Source organism: Ailuropoda melanoleuca, chromosome 16 (assembly GCF_002007445.2).
Source record: "Ailuropoda melanoleuca isolate Jingjing chromosome 16, ASM200744v2, whole genome shotgun sequence".
Lineage (NCBI taxonomy): Eukaryota > Metazoa > Chordata > Mammalia > Carnivora > Ursidae > Ailuropoda > Ailuropoda melanoleuca.
The window spans coordinates 72,061,682-72,083,522 of NC_048233.1; the positions used below are offsets into that span (position 1 = coordinate 72,061,682).

General features: G+C 36.2%; 1 protein-coding gene across 2 annotated transcripts in view; it reads left to right on the plus strand.

Annotated features, from left to right (window-relative positions):
- TTC17 (tetratricopeptide repeat domain 17) overlaps positions 1 to 21,841 on the plus strand; it is a 116,031-nt gene that overhangs the window by 41,145 nt on the left and 53,045 nt on the right. For both annotated transcript variants that reach the window (XM_034645705.1, XM_011235878.3), the window contains exons 12-16: positions 2,480 to 2,595; positions 2,751 to 2,916; positions 4,112 to 4,189; positions 4,326 to 4,550; positions 13,810 to 13,996. In XM_034645705.1, the coding sequence (XP_034501596.1) occupies positions 2,480 to 2,595; positions 2,751 to 2,916; positions 4,112 to 4,189; positions 4,326 to 4,550; positions 13,810 to 13,996 (772 nt within the window). The remainder of the gene's footprint in view (positions 1 to 2,479; positions 2,596 to 2,750; positions 2,917 to 4,111; positions 4,190 to 4,325; positions 4,551 to 13,809; positions 13,997 to 21,841) is intronic.

Below are 21,841 nucleotides of genomic sequence, written 5' to 3' on the forward strand. Positions count from 1 at the left end.
GAAACACCAGCAGGGGGAGTAGGAGAGGGAGAAGCAGGCTTCCCGCTGAGCAGGGAGCCCGATGCGGGGCTCAATCCCAGGACCCTGGGGTCATGACCTGAGCCGAAGGCAGATGCTTAATGACTGAACTACCCAGGCGCCCCATGACTGAGCTACCCAGGGTCCCCTCAGACAAGATTTCTAAAAGCAGTGGCCCTCACCTTCATTGATTAATATGGTCCCTGTCTCTGTTCAACTTAGTTCAGCAAACACTTAATCAGCTTCTTTTTTTTTTTTTAAGATTTTATTTATTTATTTGACAGAGAGAGAGGCAGTCAGCAAGCAGGGGCAGTGGGAGAGGAAGAAGCAGGCTCCCAGCAGAACAGGGAGCCTGATGCGGGGCTAGATCCCAGGACCCCAGGATTACACCCTGAGCTGAAGGCAGACACTTAACAACTGAGCCACCCAGGCACCCCTAATCAGCTTTTATTAAACAGAAGGCATTCTGCTAGGTAGTAGATTAGCAAGACACAGGGTCTGCCTTGAGGTCTTCTTCCCAATCAAGTGGAGCATATAGACACTCTGATTTTAGTTTAAAACTTTGAACTCTGGGGGCACCTGGGTGGCACAGCGGTTAAGCGTCTGCCTTCGACTCAGGGCATGATCCCAGCGTTGTGGGATCGAGCCCCACATCAGGCTCCTCCGCTATGAGCCTGCTTCTTCCTCTCCCACTCCCCCTGCTTGTGTTCCCTCTCTCGCTGGCTGTCTCTATCTCTGCCGAATAAATAAATAAAATCTTAAAAAAAAACAACAACAACAACTTTGAACTCTGAGTACAATTACCAACCCTAGAAAGTTTCTAAACATGACCTAAGTATATGCTTGTATATACAGTTGACCCTTGAACAACATGGAGGTTATAAGGGCCGACCCCCCATGCAGTCATAAATCTATGTATAACTTTTGTTTCCCCAAAAACTTAACTACCAATAGCCTGCTATTGACCGAACCCTTTCTGAGAATGTAAACAGTGGATTAACATGCATTTTTTATGTTGTAGGTATTATGTACTGTATTCTTATTATAAAGTAAGCTAGAGAAAAGAAAATGTTATTAAGAAAGCCATGAGGCAGAAAAAATGCATTTATAGTACTTCACTGTATTTATCAAAAAATCCACGTGTAAGTTGACCTGCATCATTCAAAGCTGTGCTGTTCAAGGGTCAGCTGTATTTCATTTTTCCTTCAGCATTCTTTTATTGAGTCCACATCTGTGCACCGGGCTGGTACTGTGGATATAGTATACAAGCTCTTTGCTGGAGCTTACATTCTCTCAGATGATACAGATAATAAGTCAATAAATATGTATTTCTCTTTTTTTAAGATTTTATTAATTTATCTGAGAGAGAGAGAGGGAGCTCAAGCAGGAGGAGTGGCAGAGGGAAAGGGAGAAACAGGCTCCCTGCCGAGTAAGGAGCACTATGCGGGGCTCAATCCCAGGACCCTGGGACCATGACATGAGCCGAAGGCAGACGTTTAACCAACTGAGCCACCCAGGCGACCCCAATAAATATGTATTTCTGAGCTAGCTAAGAAATAATTATGTGTTGTCCCATGGGGATACCAGGGTATGAGGACAGATACCATGAACTTTTTATTCAGTATTAAATTTTCAGAATTTAATCGAGTTTTTGTTCTATCAGAATTAATATAGCCACTTAGATTTAATTCTATGTAAAATAAATTCCCCAAAGTTTGATAGCTTCAAGATTTAAGTTTAGTAAGCCTCTGATGTGTGTTATTTATATTTAGAAAAAATGAACATTTTACAAATCAAAACAATTGTCAAACTTTGGCATTGGCAAAGAAAAGGTCTTAGTTCAGGGAAAAGTAGTTTTTTGTGCCAGTTTTATAAGCTTATATATGCTTTCATTATGATTATACAAATCATAAACTCTGCCTCAAATTGACTTAAACAGAAAATATGCCTCATATTACAGAAAGTCCAGAGATCAGAGCAAACTTTGGGTTTGGTTGATTCAGTGGGCCAGTGATGTCATCAGTGACCCATTTCTTTCTTTTTCTTCAGTTTGCCATCCATAGTATTGTTTCATCCTAAAGCTTGTCTTCCTCATGGTCATGAGGTGACAGCCAGCGGCAACTTAGAGCAACGTGTTCTTTCTTCCTATGTGGCATAAGAGACTAAGACTGGCTTTTCTTTCCAGAAGCCCCAAACAAGCCTCTCCTTGTATCTCATTGGGCTCAGCTGACTTAGGCGTGCCCAGCCCTGAACCAGTCTATGGTAAAGCAGGTAGAATTACTGACTTAGACAAATACCCTTCAGTAGAAGGAATATTACAGTCTACCATAATGTCTACAATTATCTTAAAATACTAAATTGTTCAATTATCCTTGTATATTTATGTTCTTTTAAAAGTTTATTTAGCATGTTGAAATATTGAATCCAAGGAAATTTATGAGAAACCTTTTCTCTTTATTAGGACAAACAGCATATTCTTTGGCCTAAAAGAGCAGATTGTGCAGAAAGCTATCCTAGAGTCCCTCTTGGTGGGGAATTGCCAACGTATTTTCTGCCTCCGGAAAACAAAGGACTCAGGCAAGTGCTGATGGATTTGGCAAAGCACTTGATTCTGCATGATTGTCATCTGCAGTTCTTTGAGAGCACCAGCCTTGGACTTGAAAGGTTAAGTCTTTATCTTGAAATCACCCAAACTTTGAAAATATGAATTTTGTTCCTTTTTCTTGTGCCAGGATCCACGAACTCAACAGTGATGATTATTCTTCAGAAGAAGAGGCCCAAACCCCTGACTGTTCCATAACTGACTTCAGAAAAAGCCAGACTCTGTCCTACTTAGTCAAAGAATTAGAGGTCCGCATGGATCTGAAAGCCAAAATGCCAGATGACCATGCACGAAAAGTAAGGCTCACTTAGGCTGGTGTTTATTGCCGTCCATTCTGGGTGACTTCACAAGCCTCTTAGGTGAACAAAAATTTGATAGAAGGCAGTTACTGAACTTAAAGTTTTTAAAAACTGAGGATAGAGTTAAAGAATTGATGAAATCATTAAGAAGACATTCATGCTATTGAAGGAGCACCAGGAAAGTGTGCTTCCAGGCTGCCATTGACACAGACCATGTAAGCACTCTCTCTAACGAAGAGTGCTGCAAAGAAAGATGAACAATACAGAACTCTCTGTTTATTTAATGGAGTTCATCTACTGGAGGCCATTCTGACCACTTCAGTTTAGCTTTGCATCCTTCAAGCCTCCAGGAGTTTGTATAAATTGAAAGCTTGAAGATTGTCTTTCTGGCCTTTTCAACCCTGCTTTGGCCTTATGTAAGGTCCTTGGAAGTTTGTATGAATTTGATAAATACTTTGCAGATATTATAGACAAGTTCTGTTATGCTTTGTTCTTTAATTCCTATTAATTATGTATAAGTGAGAATGTTTTATTATTGACTAGAAAGTCTACATTAGATACCATTCCAGAGATACAAATGAAAAATTACTTTTTTTGCAGAGAAAATAGACCATCACAACACCCTTTTTTAAAACTTAATTTTAAAACTATGATCAGTTACTACTTACGGTCAACAAACATTTACTGAGGTGAAAACGTTATGTTCCAGGCACTATTTGGAATGCTAGGAAAGATAAATAGACCATGATCCCTACCTTAGAGTTGCTCACAGTTATACACACGTTACAAGAACGTAGCATAATTGAGGATCCAGCGCTTTTCCAGTTAGGAAAGATAGAAGATTTTCGTTGCATCAGGTATTACGTGCTGTTGTCTTTTGAATAACTTCTCATTTGATTTTGGGTACTTAGGTTGACTTTAATGGGATATGGTGTATCACCTTAATAGTGTATGTGGTATGCATCTTTTAACATGTTTTAGTTAGAGGAAACTAGGGCATTCATGTAAGCAGGTCAACACCTGTTGGTATGTTGATGACCTCATGTTTTATATATATAGATAAATGATTATAAATATCTGTTCAAATTAGCTGTTCCTGAGGAGCTCAAGTAAAGACTGCTATCAATAGATTTCTTTCACATGTCTTCCTTGTTATTTTAAATTGAGTCAGTCTTCCTTTTGATGTTTTCAGATTTTGCTTTCCCGTATTAATAACTATACTATCCCAGAAGAAGAAATTGGGTCATTCTTATTTCACGCTATTAATAAGGTAAGTCGCCTGCTTTAGACATCTGAAATTTAAATGCTTAGTAATTGTAATTAAAAGTTAAAATGCATGCAGTGAAAATCCTTGTTAGAACTAGTACTATATTCTTGTATTAACTGAGGTATTTTGGGTTTTTCAGCCAAATGCCCCTGTCTGGCTGATACTCAATGAAGCTGGACTCTACTGGAGAGCCGTAGGAAACAGCACTTTTGCTATTGCTTGTCTTCAGAGGGCTTTGAATTTGGCTCCACTTCAATACCAGGACATTCCTCTTGTGAACTTGGCCAACCTTTTGATTCACTATGGTCTCCATCTTGATGCCACTAAGCTGCTACTTCAAGCTTTGGCCATCAATAGCTCTGAGGTGAGGTTTTATGTTTCTTTGTAGCTCCATGTACTATGTGGGGGTAACTCAAATTCAGGGTACAATTTGTATTTTTCTGGGGAAGGCATGAAAAAAATCTCATATTTATATCAGAGTAGGAGTTTGCATACTTTGAGATGGCATAAAACAGATTTTGTTTTATTTTTGATGTGTTTATTTTTTTATATTTTATTTTGTGCAAATATAGAATCATGCTAATCACATTTTTCTGTATCTTCTTGTTTTACTCCCAGATATATCTCAGATATATTTAATTTCTTTTTTTCATTTTAATTCCACTATAGTTAACATACAGTGCTATATTAGTCTCAGGTGTACAATATAGTGAGTCAGTACTTCCATACATCACCTGGTGCTCATCACAACAAGTGCACTCCTCAATCCCCATCACCTCTTTCATCCATCCCTCTGCCCACCTCCCCTCTGGTAACCATCAGTTTGTTCTCTACAATCTCTTGGTTTGCTTTCCTCTCTTTTTTTCCCCTTCCCATATATTTGTCTGTTTCTTTCTTTAATTCCACATGAGTGAAATTATATGGCATTTGTCTTTTCTCTAACTTACTTCACATAGCATAATACACTCTAGCTCCATCCATGTCATTGCAAATGGCAACCTTTCATTCTTTTTGATGGCTGAGTAATGTTCCACCATATAGATGACTGCATCTTCTTCATCCATTCATCAGTCAGTGGACACTTGGGTTCTTTCCATAATTTGGCTGTTGTTGATAGTGCTGCTATAAACATCGGGGTGCATGTGCTCCTTCGAGTCAGTATGTTTGTAGCCTTTGGGTAAATACCTAGTAGTGTAATTGCTGGTTCATAGCGTAGCTCTATTTTTACCTTTTTGAGAACTTCCATGCTGTTTTCCAGAGTGGCTGCACCAGTTTGCTTTCCCACCAACAGTGTAAGAGGGTTCTTCTTTCTTGACATCTTTGCCAACATCTGTTTTTTCCCATGTTGTTAATTTTAGCCATTCTGACAGGTGTGAGGTGGTATCTCATCACGGTTTTGATTTGTATTTCCCTGATGATGAGTGATATTGACCATCTTTTCATGTGTCTGTTGGCCATCTGGATATCATATTTGGAAAAATATCTGTTCGTGTCTTCTGCCCATTTTGTAATTGGATTGTTTTTTGAGTATTGAGTTGTATCAGTTCTTTATATATTTTGAATATTAACTCTTTCAGATGTGTCATTTGCAAATATCTTCTTCCATTCCTTAGGTTGACTTTTAGCTTTGTTGATTGTTTCCTTCGCTGTGCAGAACCTTTTTATTTTGATGTAGTCCCAATAGTTTATTTTTGCTTTTATTCCCCTTGCCCCAAGAGACCTATCTATAAAAATGTTGCTATGGCTGATGTCAGAGAAATTACTGCCTTGCTCTCTTCTAGGAGTTTTATGTTTTCAGATCTCACATTTAGGTCTTTAATCCATTTTCGGTTTATTTTTGTGTATGGTGTAAGGAAGTGGTCCAATTTTATTATTTACTGACCAGTTTTTCCAACACCATTTGTTGAAGAGACTATCTTTTTTCCATTACATATTCTGTCCTCATTTGTTGAAGATTAACTGACCATATAATTGTATGTTAATTTCTGGGTTTTCTATTCTGTTCCATTGATCTATATATCCGTTTCTGTGCCAGTACCATTCTGTTTCGTAATGTAACTTGACATCTGAAATTGTGATGCCTCCAGCTTTGTTTTTCTTTTTCAGAATTGCTTTGGCTATTCAAGTCTTTTTTGGTTCCATATTAATCTTAGGATTTTTTGTTCTAGTTCAGCGAAAAATGCTGTTAGTATTTTAATAGGGATTGTATTCAATGTGTAGATCGCTTTAGGTAGTATGGACATTTTAACAATATTTTTTCTTCCAATTCATGAACATGGAATGTCTTTTCATTTGTGCGTGTTCTCTTCAATTCCTTTCATCAGTGTTTTACAGTTTTCAGAGTATAGGTGTTTCACCTCTTTGGTTAGGTTTATTCTTAGGTATCTTATTATTTTTGGTACAGTTGTAAATGGGATTGTTTTTTCAATTTCACTTTCTGCTGCTTCATTATTAGTATGTACAAATGCAACAGATTTCTGCACATTGATTTTGTATCCTATGATTTTACTGAATTCATGTGATAGTTTTACTAATTTTTTGGGAGTCTTTAGGCTTTTCTATATGTGGTATCACATCATCTGCAAATAGTAAAAGTTTTACTTCTTCCTTACTGATTTAGATTCCATTTATTTCTTTTTGTTGTCTGATTGCTGAGGCTAGGACTTCCAATACTATGTTGAATAAAAGTTGTGAGAGTGAACACCCTTGTCTTGTTCCTGATGTTAGGGGAAAAACTCTCAGTTTTTCCCCATTGAGGGTGATGTTTGCTGTAGGTTTTTTATATATGCCCTTTATTATATTGAGGTATGTTCCCTCTAGACCTACTTTGTTGAGGACTTGTTATCATGAATGGATGTTGTACTTTGTCAAATGCTTATTCTGTGTCTATTGAAATGATCATATGGTTTTTGTCCTTTCTCTTACCAATGTGATGTAGCACATTGATGATTTGTGAATATTGAACCACCGTTGTATCCCAGGGGTAAATCACATTTAATTGTGGTGAATGATTTTTGTTAATGTATTGTTGGATTCAGTTTGCTTGTATTTTGTGGAGGATATTTGCATCTGTGTTCATCAGAAATATTGGCCTGTAGTTCTCTTGTTTTGTGTCACTTCTTTATTTTAAATGAGTGAAATTTATAATTATGTGGTTAATTTATTTTTAGGAACTTATGTTTACATAAGAATGACATAGCTGCTAAAAATATACTGCCACTTTTTTATGTCAGTCTGAAACATCTGGTTCTTTCTTTATCCTACTCATCACAGTATGCCTGCTTCTTAATATTACACTGTTTTATATCTTTAATTTATAGATATCTTTATACCAACCAAGCCAGAACACAGTTTAAAGGTTGCATTGATAAGAATAGTTAGATGGATTAATATTTGTGCCCTGAACCTCCCACATGCAGCCCATGGAGTTAATCACTGCTGTGTAGTTAATTACTCTAGTTCATAGTTTCTAACATACAACTACTTTTTTCGTATTTTAACATCTCTGAAATAAGGATACATGTTACAGTTGATGACATCTCAGGTTTGATGAAAGTTATAAGTAAACAATTAAATTGCTCTTATACCTAGGGTTTAAATGTTTGTAAGTTTTGTAACCAAAAAACTTTTATTTATTTTTTTTAAGATATTATTTATTTATTTGAGAGAGAGCACAAGCAGGGGGAGGGGCAGAGGCAGAGGGAGAAGCAGGCTCCCACCCAACCGGGTGCCCAACTCAGGGCTCAGTCCTGAGATCATGAACTGAGCCAAAGTCAGACGCCCAATGGACTGAGCCACCCAGGAGCCCCTCCAAAAAAACTTTTAAAAGCAGTGTGCATGAGTGGTTTAGGTTTATTCATGATATCGCAGAACTAATTTTTTAAGTATGAGAAGAAAATATTGCCTATTAAGAGTTTCCCTTGAAATACACAAATTCACAAGTAGATTTTAAGCTGAAGTTTACAATTGCTATACTGTACAACAGGCCTGGTGCCAAAGAAGCATATCAGATCTTTGTCAAATATTTGCTGTGGGCCAGGTGCAGGTACAGTGAGCAGATGCTATATATGGGATGTGATGATTGGGCCCCCAAAGGGAAGGCTCAGCACAGCTGTATTCCCCCGATACTTGTTTCACTTTCTGTTGCCACCAGCCAAGGCAATGAGGCAGTATTCTTCTGAAGAAAAAAGAGCTCCTTTAGAGATTAATTGCCTTTCTGTATTTGAAAATTACACTAAAATTTCAGTTGTGAAATACTATCGTGCTACAATAATAATAAAAAGATAAGTTAGTGTATCAGAATAGATCCCACAAAAATACACCTTAATCAACAAGCACCCTCCCCCTAATTATCAACATTTGGAAATAATTCCTCTAAGTTTCTTCTATTCTAATATTTCATAGTGTTGCGACACTGTTGCAGTGGTGATCTTTAAAACTTACTATATAAAAAAGTTTTATCACCATATAGTTTCTAGTACCCATCAGTAATGGCTGCTTATGAATTTGCATACCACAGCTTACTCCTCTGTCGCTGGATGTTTAGATTGCTGACAGTGCTTACCTATTATCAATAATGGTTTTCTGCATAAGGCTTTTTCTGCATTCCAGGTAATTTTCTTAGGAAAGATTGTTAGCTGTGGAATTACTAAGCAATTGAGTATTTTGATGGCTTTGATACAAAATGCCAAACATCTACCAAAAGATTTGGGCCAATATGTATTGACATCATCAAGGTCGAGAAGTATTCATTTCATCTGTAGCTTTGCCAGAATTGGGCAATTGAACTAACTGCTAACTTTTATTATTGTTTACTAGAGCCAGGCACCATACTGATCGCTTGACATGTGATAACTCACTGAATCCTCACACCAGCCCTGTGAGATAGGATTTACCCATTTGCTAGATTAAGAAAGGGGCAAAGGGATTAACCAAAAGTCTCGGAACTTGGATTTATTTCAACTCAGGGAGATTGGCCACAGAGCTCACAGTCTTTGGCCATGTCATGCTGCCTCTGACTTAACATTTGTAAAACAAGTTTACTTTAAAAATTTCACTCCTGTGTTGTATAACATAAATTTCTTTATCCTTTAATTGTATTTTTATTTTCTTATTTTAATTTTTTCTGAAGATTTTTTTCTTTAAGTAATCTCTACGCTGAATGCGGGGCTTGAACCTACAATCCCAAGACCAAGAGTCACATGCTTCACAGACTGAGCCAGCCAGGCATCCCTCTAACTGTATTTTTAAAGTAAAAGTTTGTGTATGCATTTTGCTCATTTTGTTAGAATTTAGGGTTTTTTAAATTTTGTACAAACTCTTTATACAAAATCTTTAACTCCATCATACATTAAAAAATATTTTCTCTTTTTGTCTTATCTTTTAAAAATACCCTTCCATTTGGCCATCTTTTCTCTTGATTTTTATTGTTAGATTTAAGGTCTCCTCACAAGAAATTTGAAAACAATTAGTTCTGTTTTGTCTATTACTTGTCTTTAAGTAGTTGACTCAAATACACTAAAATATTTTCCTGTGTTGTCTTCTAGACAATTGGTGGTTTTAGGTTTTACATTTAGGTTTGTGATCCATTTCAAATTAAATTTTTTTTGTAATGTGAAGTGGGAATCAAAGTTCATTCATCAGAGTTCATATCACATAGACATGGGGTTGTCCCGGCAGCACATCTTGAGAACCCTTTCATTTCCTTCTTGAATCACCTGTCACCTGCTCTGAACTGCAGACTCCTTTATCCAGCAGCTTACTTGACCATCTCCGTGTGGATGTCTAAAACACGCTTTAAAATTAAAGGGCAAAACTAAACTCCTTTACATTGTTCCAGTCTTCCTTTGTCTTTCCCATTTCAGGAAACAGTAAAGCTAGTAGCTCAGGACAAAAACTTGGAGCCATCCTTCACACCTTTTTTCCTCTCTCAGGGTAAACTCAGTCTATTAACTAACCTTGCTGATATTTTCAAAATACACCCAGAATTGCACTGTTTATCATCATCTCCACTGCTGTCTGATCCAATATACCATTATCTTTTACCTGAAGTATTTCATTAGCCTCCTGCCTAACTTCTCTGCTTTTGGCATTTGTCCCCCTATAGTCTATTCATAGCAATCAGTAAGATCCTTATAAAAAGTCAGATGTTGTCGTTTGTTCAGATCTCCGCAGTGGTTCTCCATGTAACTCATGGTAAAAGACAAGAATTTATAATAGTGTAGAAGGTCCTACATGACCTCCTTACTTTTCTGACCTCATCCCCATGAAGTCATGCCTTTGCTCATTCTGTTCTAATCTCGTTTACCGCTGCAGTTGCTTGAACATACTAGGCATGCTCCCGCCTCAGCTCCTTTGCACCTTCTGTTCTCTCTGTTAGGAATACTTCACCAAGATTCTTCATAACTCACTTCATCATCTTAAATTCCTTTAAAATACTAACTACTCAGTAAGACTTTCCCTTCCCCCACTCTGGTCTATTTAACATCTCTTCCTAGCCAAACTCTTCTCCATTACATTCTTCTCATACTTGTGTGAAACCCGCATGGTTTTGTGACGCTTGACTAAAACATCTACAAAGGCAGGGACTTATTTTCTGCTGTGTCCCCAGTATCTAAAACACTGGTAAACACTTAGTAGTTATTTTCTGGATGAACTGACGAAAATTCATTTTTTTCCCAAAATACTAATTAGTTTATCTCAATATAAGATATTTGTACAACCATCATTCTGGTAATAGGAATAAACACTTTGTTTCCTTATGTAAAAATATAAAGACACTTTGAAATCTAAACATGGGATTTAATTTTGCGTCTGGGTGTAAACCACTAAGTAAAATTTTAAATGTAATCTGAGAGCTATTTAGATTATGCCTCTGTAACCTGGAATATTTTGTACACGTTGGCTTGGTTATAGTGAGATATTGTGGATGACCTAACAGCTTGAATCATAAGCAAGTAGTTGGAAGAAAAAAAAAAAAGTGAGTAGTTAGATAAATCATAGGTTTTGCTTTTCGTAGGGATATATTGCATAATTTGAAAAATAATACATTCTTAGATCCTTTAAAGTATTTTTAATGATAAAATAAGTGTAGAATAAATGACTTGTACATAAGCAAATACAAATTACCAAGCACAGTACGTGTACTTCAACTAAAATGACTTAAACTGAATACTTTGGGCTGCTTATAAAAACAGTCTCAACAAATAATGGGAAAATAGAATACAAAAACTATAATAGCATAAAAATCATATATCTAGAAATTAATTTAAAGGAAGATACATAAGATTTCTATACTGGATTGCAAATTATTGCTAAGACAAAGACCTAAATAAGTGGAGAGACATTATATCCATGGATTGGAAGGTTCAGTATTGTTAAGGTGTAAGTTCTTGCCAGAATTGATTTATAGATTTAATCCTAAACCCCTGGCAATTGCATGTGTATGTATGTGTAAATGGATAATTTGATTCTAAAATCCTACACAGAAATGGATCTAGAATAGCCAGAAAATTCGCAGGTGAGGGGGGGAAAAAAACAGTTGGAAGGCTTTTATTACTAGATTTCAAGACTTGCTGTAATTAAGTCAATATGGTGTTGGCACAAAGATACTTAAACATATCAATAGAACACAATAGAAAAATTAGAACTAGGCCTCCATAAATATGGTAACTTGATTCATGACAAAGGCACACCAGTAGTTCAGGCAGGGACACCTATTGGTTTTTGAGTAAGTAGTGCGGGAATACGTGGATATCCCTGTGCAAAACGAAATGAACCTTGACTCCTACCATACTTCATACACAGAATTAATTTGAGGTGGATCATATACCAAAATGTGAAAGATGAAACAATAAAGCTTGATGAAAACATAAGAGAAGGTCTTCATGGGGCGCCTTGGTGGCACAGCGGTTAAGCGTCTGCCTTCGGCTCAGGGCGTGATCCTGGCGATCTGGGATCGAGCCCCACATCAGGCTCCTCCGCTATGAGCCTGCTTCTTCCTCTCCCACTCCCCCTGCTTGTGCTCCCTCTCTTGCTGGCTGTCTCTGTCTCTTTCGAATAAATAAATAAAATCTTTAAAAAAAAAAAAAAAGAGAAGGTCTTCATGATGTTATACTAGGCAAAGATTTTAAAAAGCACTAACTGTAAAATTTGTATTTGTGTAAATATACATTTTTATATATACATATACATGTATATGTATGTAAACTACACTTCATCAAAATTAAGAATTTCTGTTTATCAGAGATACCAGTAAGAGAATAAAAGGCAAACCCCAGACTGGGAGAAGATTTGCAATAAATATTTCCAACAAAGGACCCATATTTAGTACATCTATAAATAACTCCTTCAAATCAGTAAGAAAAAGACAACCTGTTTGTTTTTTTAATGGGGAAAACAGCAGGCACTTCAGAAATGAGAATATCCAAGTGGCCAATAAGCACATGACAAAATAGTCAACACCTTTGCTAATCAAGGAAATACAAATTAAAACCACATTGAGAGCTACTTCATAATCTCACTAAAACAGCTGAATTTAAAAGACTGACAGTACTAAGTCAATAGATTCTCATACTTCCTGGTAAGAGTGTAAATTTGTACATCCACTTTAGAAAACTCTTTGGTTGTGGGACGCCTCGGTGGCACAATCAGTTAAGCATCCGACTCTTGGTTTTGGCTCAGGTTGTGATCTCAGGGTCGTGGGATTGAGCCCTGCCTCAGGGTCCACGCTCAGTTCAGAGTCTGCTTGTCCCTCTCCCTCCCCCTCTGCCCCTACCCCCCCTCGTACTCTCTCTCTCAAATAAATAAAAATCTTCAAAAAGAAAAACTATTTGGTTGTATCTCATAAAACCAAATGTATGCCTACTTTGAGACCCGCTGCTGAGTATGTATCCAAGGAAAATGAGCACATACCTCTATCAAAAAGTAGTGGCAAGAATGTCCATTGTAGCTTTATTCGTAATAGTCCAAAACTGGAAACAGCCCAGATGCTTTTCAGTAGGAGAATAATAAACAAACAATAAACAACAAACAATGTGTATTCACATGGTAGACATTACACAATCTAAAAAAAATAAATTACTGATACACAAAAAAAAATATTGTTTCTTAAACCTTACATGCTGTGTTGAGTGAAAGAATCTATAAAAGGGTATAGATTATATATACATGGAAGGGAACATGCTGTTTGATTACATATATGAAGTTTAAGAACAGGCAGAGCTAATTTACAGTGATAGGACATAACAACACTGGTCACATCTGGGATTGGGGTTGGGTTGCCCAAGGGAATCTTTTGGGGTATTAGAAACATTCTAAATGTTTTGTATCTTGAGATGAGAGGTGGTTACGAGGATATATATATATATAAAAATTCATTGAGCTGTACACTTAAGACTAGTATATATTACACACTTTATGTTTTATTTTAGTAAAAAGGTAAAATATAAATTTATATTTGTTACAGTGTAGAATTGGCTCACGTAAATAAAATAGACAGTTAGCCATTAACTATTATGAGATAACCTAAAAGAAGCCAAAAGACATATACTTTAAAAGTTTTGTAACTCTCAGGAAATATTAATTCACTAACATTTTTCTGATTTTTTTTTTCTTCTTTTCAGCCCCTGACCTTTTTGAGCCTGGGAAATGCTTACCTTGCTCTGAAGAATATCAGTGGGGCACTTGAGGCCTTTAGACAGGCTTTGAAATTAACTACCAAATGCCCAGAATGTGAAAACAGCCTGAAGTTGATACGCTGTATGCAGTTCTATCCTTTTCTATACAACATCACCTCTTCTGTTTGCAGTGGTAAGCAGCTGTTAAATGCAGGCAAAATAATGAGCTCAACCAGGGTTCCTATTCTGATCAACAGAACACAGAAAATTACTTTCTCAGTTTTTCCCAGGGATTTTACATCACTAGTATAATTCTAGATACATAGGAAGGGAATTAATTCATTACTTACTATATAGATGCTGTAGGGTATTGTGCTTAATTCTCTCCTAGAACCGTAGTTGAAAAAGGCTGACTAAAGTAGATTCAACTGAGATTGATAGACTGAGGGTTTTTTTTTTCTCTCCCCAAAATCTATGATGTTTTTTAATGACCGGTATTAATGGTAAAGGATATATTTTCTGTCCATAAAGATAATCTACAATAAGATTTGAAGCATTTGAAGATTTGATCCTCATTCACTGAAATATACCCCCTCGCCTTTCAGTGAAGATGCTCCAGATCTTGACTGCACCTTTAAAGTAGTCACCTGACATTAAGGGGTATCTTCTTGCATTCTTCCACTTTCTCTCACAGCCACCAGTGTGTGTGTGTGTGTGTGTGTATGCATGTGCATAAGTGTGTCCATCTGGGTAAAAAAATATTTGCGTTAATATCTATCTGAACTATTGTAAATTCATCAGTTAGAACTCCTTAAGGTTTCCATTATGTTTATTTACTTGTTTAACTTTCACTACAAGAATAAAAAAAGTTTGACTTGAGTTATGAGAGGTGAGGTTTACATAAATGTGGATCCTCAGAACCTTGCTGTTGTAGAACGCACCATGGGTGCTTTGCTAATGTTCAGATCAGATTGTAATATTCAAGCAGAGCACTATCAGTCCCTCTCCTTCACTTAAGGAAGAAAACATCCCTCAAACTGGTGTTCCAGATTCACTGTACTAGACTGCCTTAGGATCTTAATGAAATGACAGGCAGTAAGTAGTAAGTAGTGTTTACATTTTTAAGTATCAGAGCCCAATTTCTTAGTGAAGAAACCAAAAATCTAGTAGCAGCATGCTCCATAGCTCAGTTGTGGATCAGTACTGAGCACAGTCTAAACCAGAGTTCTTGCATGGATGCTGAAGGCCTAAGACAGTGTGTTAGCCATGCCACGGTGCATAGTTGAGCAACACAACAGAGTCCTACCGATTCATGTTTGAGCCTTTGCTCTGCCATTACTGTTTCTAATCCCAGTAAAGTAACTCTGTCCTCATCAATAAAATGAGAGGAAAAATCTGTCCCCTAGATTTGTTGGTAGGATTAAATAAGATCCTTATCACATGATAGATGTGGGTAAAAGTAAGCCATTAGAAATTCATAATAAATACAAAGTAGTTTGACCTTAAAGGTGCAAGTTATGGATCTTTATCTTCTTACTTAATTCCGGAAAATATGTTCTGGTCTTTTAAATTCCTTAGATTACCTATCAATAGCCTTGTAAACAGAATTTTACTTTTTTTGATGAGCTGTTTTTATTAATAGTCTCATATTTACTTTACCTGCTATCCTCTCCCTCGCCTCTCTTGATTTCTTTGTTATTGGAAAGAAGAGTTTTGTATGTATATTAGTGACCCTCTTCTAAAAAGCCTTTTCGTTAATATTACTTTACATGCTTTTGCTTAGGATTTCAGTTTCTTGAAATTTATTATTTGTCACTCATGTCAAGAGAAGGAATTCAGTTGTCTTGAACTTTTTCCCCAGGGCATAATTTCAACTAGCCCAGGAAACTAATAACCTGAAACAAATCTACAAAGTTGTAGTATCTTAGTATTTAGTTGTCCAGGTATGCCACAGTTATTATTACCAGATCCAATACAATAAAAAATAATAATAATTTGACTTGGGAAGAGGGAATACTTTTTTTAGTTGTTTCAAAGACAGCTCATTAATAATTTTTTTTTTAATTTAGCCCCTTTTATGTTGTGGTTAATTATTTTAGGAGAGAGTCCACCATCTGCTAAATACTGGTACCCCCTGATGGAAATGTATGCTATAGCATTTTTGGAGTTTTCAACTTCATTGATTAATACTGAGTTCATTTCAGTATTGATTTTTTCTTTGACAGTGTTTTTGCATTACTTGTTTCCACAGGAATCCTGTACAGTCGCAGTTGCTTTGCAGAGTTCCAGCTTTGTAAAGCTGAAACTTCAAAGCAACAGGTATCTCCACAGAAACCATGAGCTTCTTATATTTGAAAACACAATTTCATTTCCTGTTTCTGAGCTTTACTAAATGGTTGAGGAAAAAAAGAAAAACCTCTGAATAACGATTAGCATTTCTGTACCTTCAGATGATTGTCTGCCTTTTGCTTTTAGATTTTTGCAATATTGAAATAAGCTTCATAAGTTATCCTGCTTGTCTGAGACATTATCTGTCTGAAGTGTTTTTTGGTTTGTTTTGGGTTTTTTTGGATTTTATTTATTTATTTGTGAGAGAGAGAGAGATACGACAAGCAGGGGGAATGGCAGGGAAGGGAGAAGCAGGCTCCCTGCTGAGCAAGGAGCCCAATGTGGGACTCGATCCCAGGACCCTGGGATCATGACCTGAGCCGAAGGCAGCTGCTTAACCAACTGAGCCACCCAGGCGTCCCTGTCTGAAGTTTTTATTATGACAGTATGAACTTTTCAAGATACCAACAAGGTTTATGATTCTTTTTCCATATAGTAATTAAGGAATTCATATTGATTTTTATTAAAGAAGAATTCCAGCTGCCCTTAACCCACCTTGTCCCAACCTAAGTCGTTCTGTTATGAAAGTCTTTTTGAAAAGCTACCATTTTAAAGCTTTACAGATAAGCTTTTCTTCAAGACCAAAAATAGCTAATTACCCTTAGAAAATGTTTCTTTAATAATTTTTCCGACCACTATTGTTAATCTTCAACAAATTATTTTCTTTAAAGATCCATGTTAGCAACTATTTTTACAGCAGCTGTAATATAGTATAGACTCTTGGGTAATATGAACTTAATGATAAAATTGTAGGCAGTGTATTAACATAAGCCAGTATTTTATTTCTTTTCATACGTAATCATGGAATTTTTCACACAGATTTTCAGTGTATGTTTCTTGGAATATCTGCACAGGTAATGTATTCTGTTACCTTTCAATACTGATTCATTCAACTTAAAAATACATAATCACTATGCTTACGTTTCCACTTGTAAAGGCTTTTATAGCTAAAAAATGTGTCAATGCATAATTACTTATCAGACAGTTTTTCCAAACTTTTATTGACTGCCGTGTATTAGTTGTATATGTTCTTATATAGCTAGTACCTGACATCATCTCTCTCTTTCTCTCCTTTGAATAGCTTTTAATAAATTCTTCTCTTTTATAGGTAGTTTTCTATCACCACCCCTATTTCAAGGATGCTGGGAAGGAAAACTTAATAGATTGATTTTTTAAATTGTCAACTCTGAGTTGACTATTAAAAGAGAAGCTAGTGCTTTCAGTTTTGATTAAACATTTATTATGACAGTTTTGAAATACATGCTGTTTTACCACATTTATTGGTTTGTTATTTTACCGTTTGATTTAACTTAAATAGAACTGAATGTGCCACTTTAACAAACCCATTCTTCAATAACAACATACTTGGCCCTTTTTAAAGTAAAATGGAATCTGTTAAATAAACTTCCAGTGCTTTGAGTATAAGTAAGTTGTTTTCAGTGCCAAACACTAAAAAAAAGGACTTTTTTTTTAATTGGAGAAAATAAAGGCATCAGAAAGAATGAAATTTCATGAAGTAATAATGATTATCTTCTCTAAGGGCCAAAAATGGAAAATAAGTTTTAATAACAATATAAGCAGAATGATTAAATATTGAATCTGTCGAGAAGTCCAGAAATACATGTAATGCATTTTCCAAGCATTTATTACTCCAAAATATCTTTTAAATACTTTTTCCTTCAACTTCAGTAATCTGCAAATCAAAAAATTATATCTAGCGAAGATATTTTTCTACTACTAAAGCAGTCTAGATTATTTTATTATCATTATTATTATTACTATTATTATCATTATGTCTCCGATATGTATGATTTTACCTTATTTTTAGTATTTTTCATTCAGTATTATTTTTCTTTTGTTAGAAAACATAAGACCAATGGCAGGTCATATTTATTAGACTTGATTTACATGAGATGCTTACACGTATGCCACTGACAATGGCATTTGTATTTGCTGAATACAATTAAGCATCTAACCCAGGATATCTCTGGTCTTTTCGTAATTCCCTAAGATACATGCCCAGTTGAAAATACTGACCCAGATCTTTAGAAATGATGGATCAGTGTTGTACAGTAGAATTCAGACTTTAATATCTAGGTATGCTTAGAATTTCATGCAGGTTTTTCTATAATATGTATATGGAAGCTTTCACCACTAGAGAAAAAAAAATAAAAGAATTTCCAAATCGTGTACATGAGCTTTAATATCTGTTGCAGTGTGTAGAAGAATTACAACTGTGTGGTCATCACAGTGTTTATGCATTTATAGTGTCTATTTACCTAAATCATATCTCCTTTTGCAATTTGGTTCATTACCTGTGGTTTTAGTCTATGTTCTCCGACCTAAATTTCTGTAGATTTATAACTTGTGGCTTAAAGCAATTTTACCTGGAGTTTAGATTTTGAAGAAAAAGAAATCTTGCGTTTTGCTGCCCTCCTGTGGACTATCCAGCATATGCCACCTGCAATTAAGGACCTTGGCTTTATGATATTCTTCATAAAAATTAATGAAGATGTCTGCTTTAAAGAACAAGATACAGTCTTAAAGATCCAGTTTTTATAGCATTTTCAATATGCTACTAGTTAACTTCCCTCCATTTATTTCTGTAAGAAGAATTAAAACTTTGGTTAATTTATTACAGCTTTCAAAATCCTAAAATGCAAGCATCTGCCTACAACAAAGCCAAATGTAACTGTCTATATGGAATGTGTTTAGATTTTTATATTTCTTTACTAAAAAGGGCTTTAATTATTTGGTTAACAGGTAATCCTTTGACAAGTATCTATGTGGTAGAGGGGGAATAAGTAAAGGCCCCTTTCTGTAAATTGAGAAGAAAAGATTATGAGTTACTCAAGTCAAGTGTCACTCAGTGGTAGAGCCAAGACTGACATCTGAGTCCTCTGCCTTCCAAGGCCAGTGTGGTTCCTGTGCAGAATTCCTGTTACTTGCAACAAGTCATAACCCATTCCACTGCTATCATTGAAATAATTCACACTTGTAGATTCTTGATACATTTTTTGTGAAAGTGGTATAACCACTGTACTTTTTATGTCATCACTTTAAAGAGATACATAGCTCCCTGTATAAAACATGAACCTGAACTAGATTTTGGGGGGGCAGTCATAACCCTAAAGGCACACCTAAAACAGGCCCTTTCGGTTTAGCTTGTCACCTTTGTCTCCTCTGAATTTTGCGTCATTAGATTGCCTCATAGCCTTGGATTGTATACAGATCTGGTGGCTATACTTGCATTATTATCTCAGTAGGTAATATTTATCTTTTGAGATTCCCAGTGTTTAGCTTTCATGAACAAAATGGTTACCTTTGGTTTTCATAAGAACTTAGGACAGTAAATCCAATCCTTTTTTTTTTTTTTTTTAGTAAAATTCTGATAGCTGGTGGTTTTACACTTCAGCCTCTGAAAGACATTAAATATAAAATTATTCATTTTAGTTTTTAAATACATTCTGGTTTGTGATGTGAACTTTTCGTCCTACATGCAAAAAGTTGTTTTTTTTCTTTTGAGGAATGAGCCTGTTGGTCCCTGACTAAGATCTTTGCACAACTGTTTACTTACGATAGATTGTTAACCCAGCCAAATAATATTTAAGAGAAATGAAATTTGATGGTGGATATAACCTCTAAAGCAGCAAAAGGTTTCCTTTTAACTAAAGGAAACTGAGTGTGGCTTAGTTATTCATTCATCCAACTATTACCTCTTGTCTGCCAGCCACTATTCTAGGAAGTGGAAACCAAACAGAAAAAAAATTCCAGGTCTTATGGAGCTTCATTCTAGTGGAGAGAAACAGAGCGGATGATAAATATAATAAAGAAATGATTTAGTATGTTGGAAGATAATGCTAAAGGGAAAATAGAGCAGGAGATCAGGTGAGATTCAAACTGGATTGTTCAAAGAGGCCCCATTGAGAAAGTGACACTGGAGTAAAGACTTAAAGGAGGTGAGGGTTTAGGCCGTGCAGACAGATAGCATAAGAGCATTTCAGGCAGAGAGAATAGTTGTTGCCAAAGCTTTTGCAAGGAACAGCAAGAAGGCCTACATGGTTGCAGTGGACTTAGATGAAAACAGAGATGAATGGGAGGAAGATAGAACCTTATCTGTACTGCTTTGCAGACCATTCTAATAATTTGGGATTTTATTCTAAGAGAAAGATGTATGATTTGGAAGGTTTTGAACAGATAAGAAAAATGATCTGATTTACACATTAGCAGGTTTCTTCTAGCTGCTCTGTTGAAAATAGATTGCGATAGGGTAAGGGCAGGAGCAGGAAGCCAATTAGGATGCTGTTGCAAAAATGTAGGTTAATACTGGTTTGGACCAGCCAGGTGAAGGGAGAGGAAGTGAGAAGCCGTCATTGTATTTGGGATGCATTTTTGAAAATAGAACCAACAAGACACTACCGGAGGGAATGTGGGAAATGAAGGAAAGAGAGGTCGTGGGTAACTCCTAAATTTGGGACCTGAGCAACTGGTGCTATTTAATGAGATTTGTAATCACTATTGGTGCTGTTTAATGAGATAGTAAAGGCTGAGGAAGGAGCAGGTTTAGGGAGAAAAACAAGTTTGGTTTTGTAAATGTTAAGTTTGCATTGCTTATTAAATGTTTCAGGGCAAGTGTTAGGCAGGCAATTAGTTATATGAGTGTCATGATGGTCAGGGGAGAGCCCCAGGCTAGAGATGAAAATCTGTGAGCTATGGGCTTAGGAGTGGTGTTTTAAATCATGAGCTTGGATGAAGTTACCTCAGTGGTTATTATAAAAAGGAAGTAGGTCAACAATGAATTACTAGGGCATTCCAGTCAACATTAGGAGGTTGAGAAGAGAAAGAACAATAAAGGAGCAGCCAGCCAGACAGTAGGAACATCGGGCAAGTATTTTGTCCCAGAAATGAAGAAAATGTTTTGAGAAGTGATCAGTTATATCGTTATTGCTGCACCACGTGGATACATCCCAAGAGGCTGAGTTGGATGAGGACAGAGAATAAGCCATTGGATTTAGGAACATGGAGGTTGTTGGCAGTCTTCTAAAAGTTTGTATGAAGTGGGCTGTGAAGGAGATTTGTGGAGATGGCTAGCAACTCTTCCAAGAAGTTTTGCTATAGTGAGAAGCAGAAAATGGGATGGAAGTTAGGGATATGGGATTAAAGATAAATTTGGTTTGGGTTTTGTTCTAAAATAGAAAATTTTGCAGTATGTTTGCATAGGACTGATCCAGTAAAGAAGGAGAAATTAAAGATGCAAAAAAAGAAGCTAATTATCGAAGCAAAGTTCTTGAAGAGATGGGGAATAGCATCTGAGGCACAAATGTAGGGTAGGGGTTGTCTTGAGATAGGAGCAGGGACAATATATAGGTATAGATGTGGACTTTTGCATGCTTCTCAGTGCAATGAGAGGCTAGTTGTCATATCAGAGTGAAGAGAAGCAGAGGGTGTTGTGGATAATGTTGAGACAAAAAGGCTGAAAACAGTAGACTCAGAATGTGAGTTGACCAGAGAAGTTCTAACTTTGGTAACTGAATAAATGTCAATGTCATTAATTAGAGAATATGGAAAAGAAATCATTTATGCATCGATGTAAGGCTGGAGAATAAGTTCAGTGATAGACATGTTCATCTAGAGATGCCTCTGGCTCCCT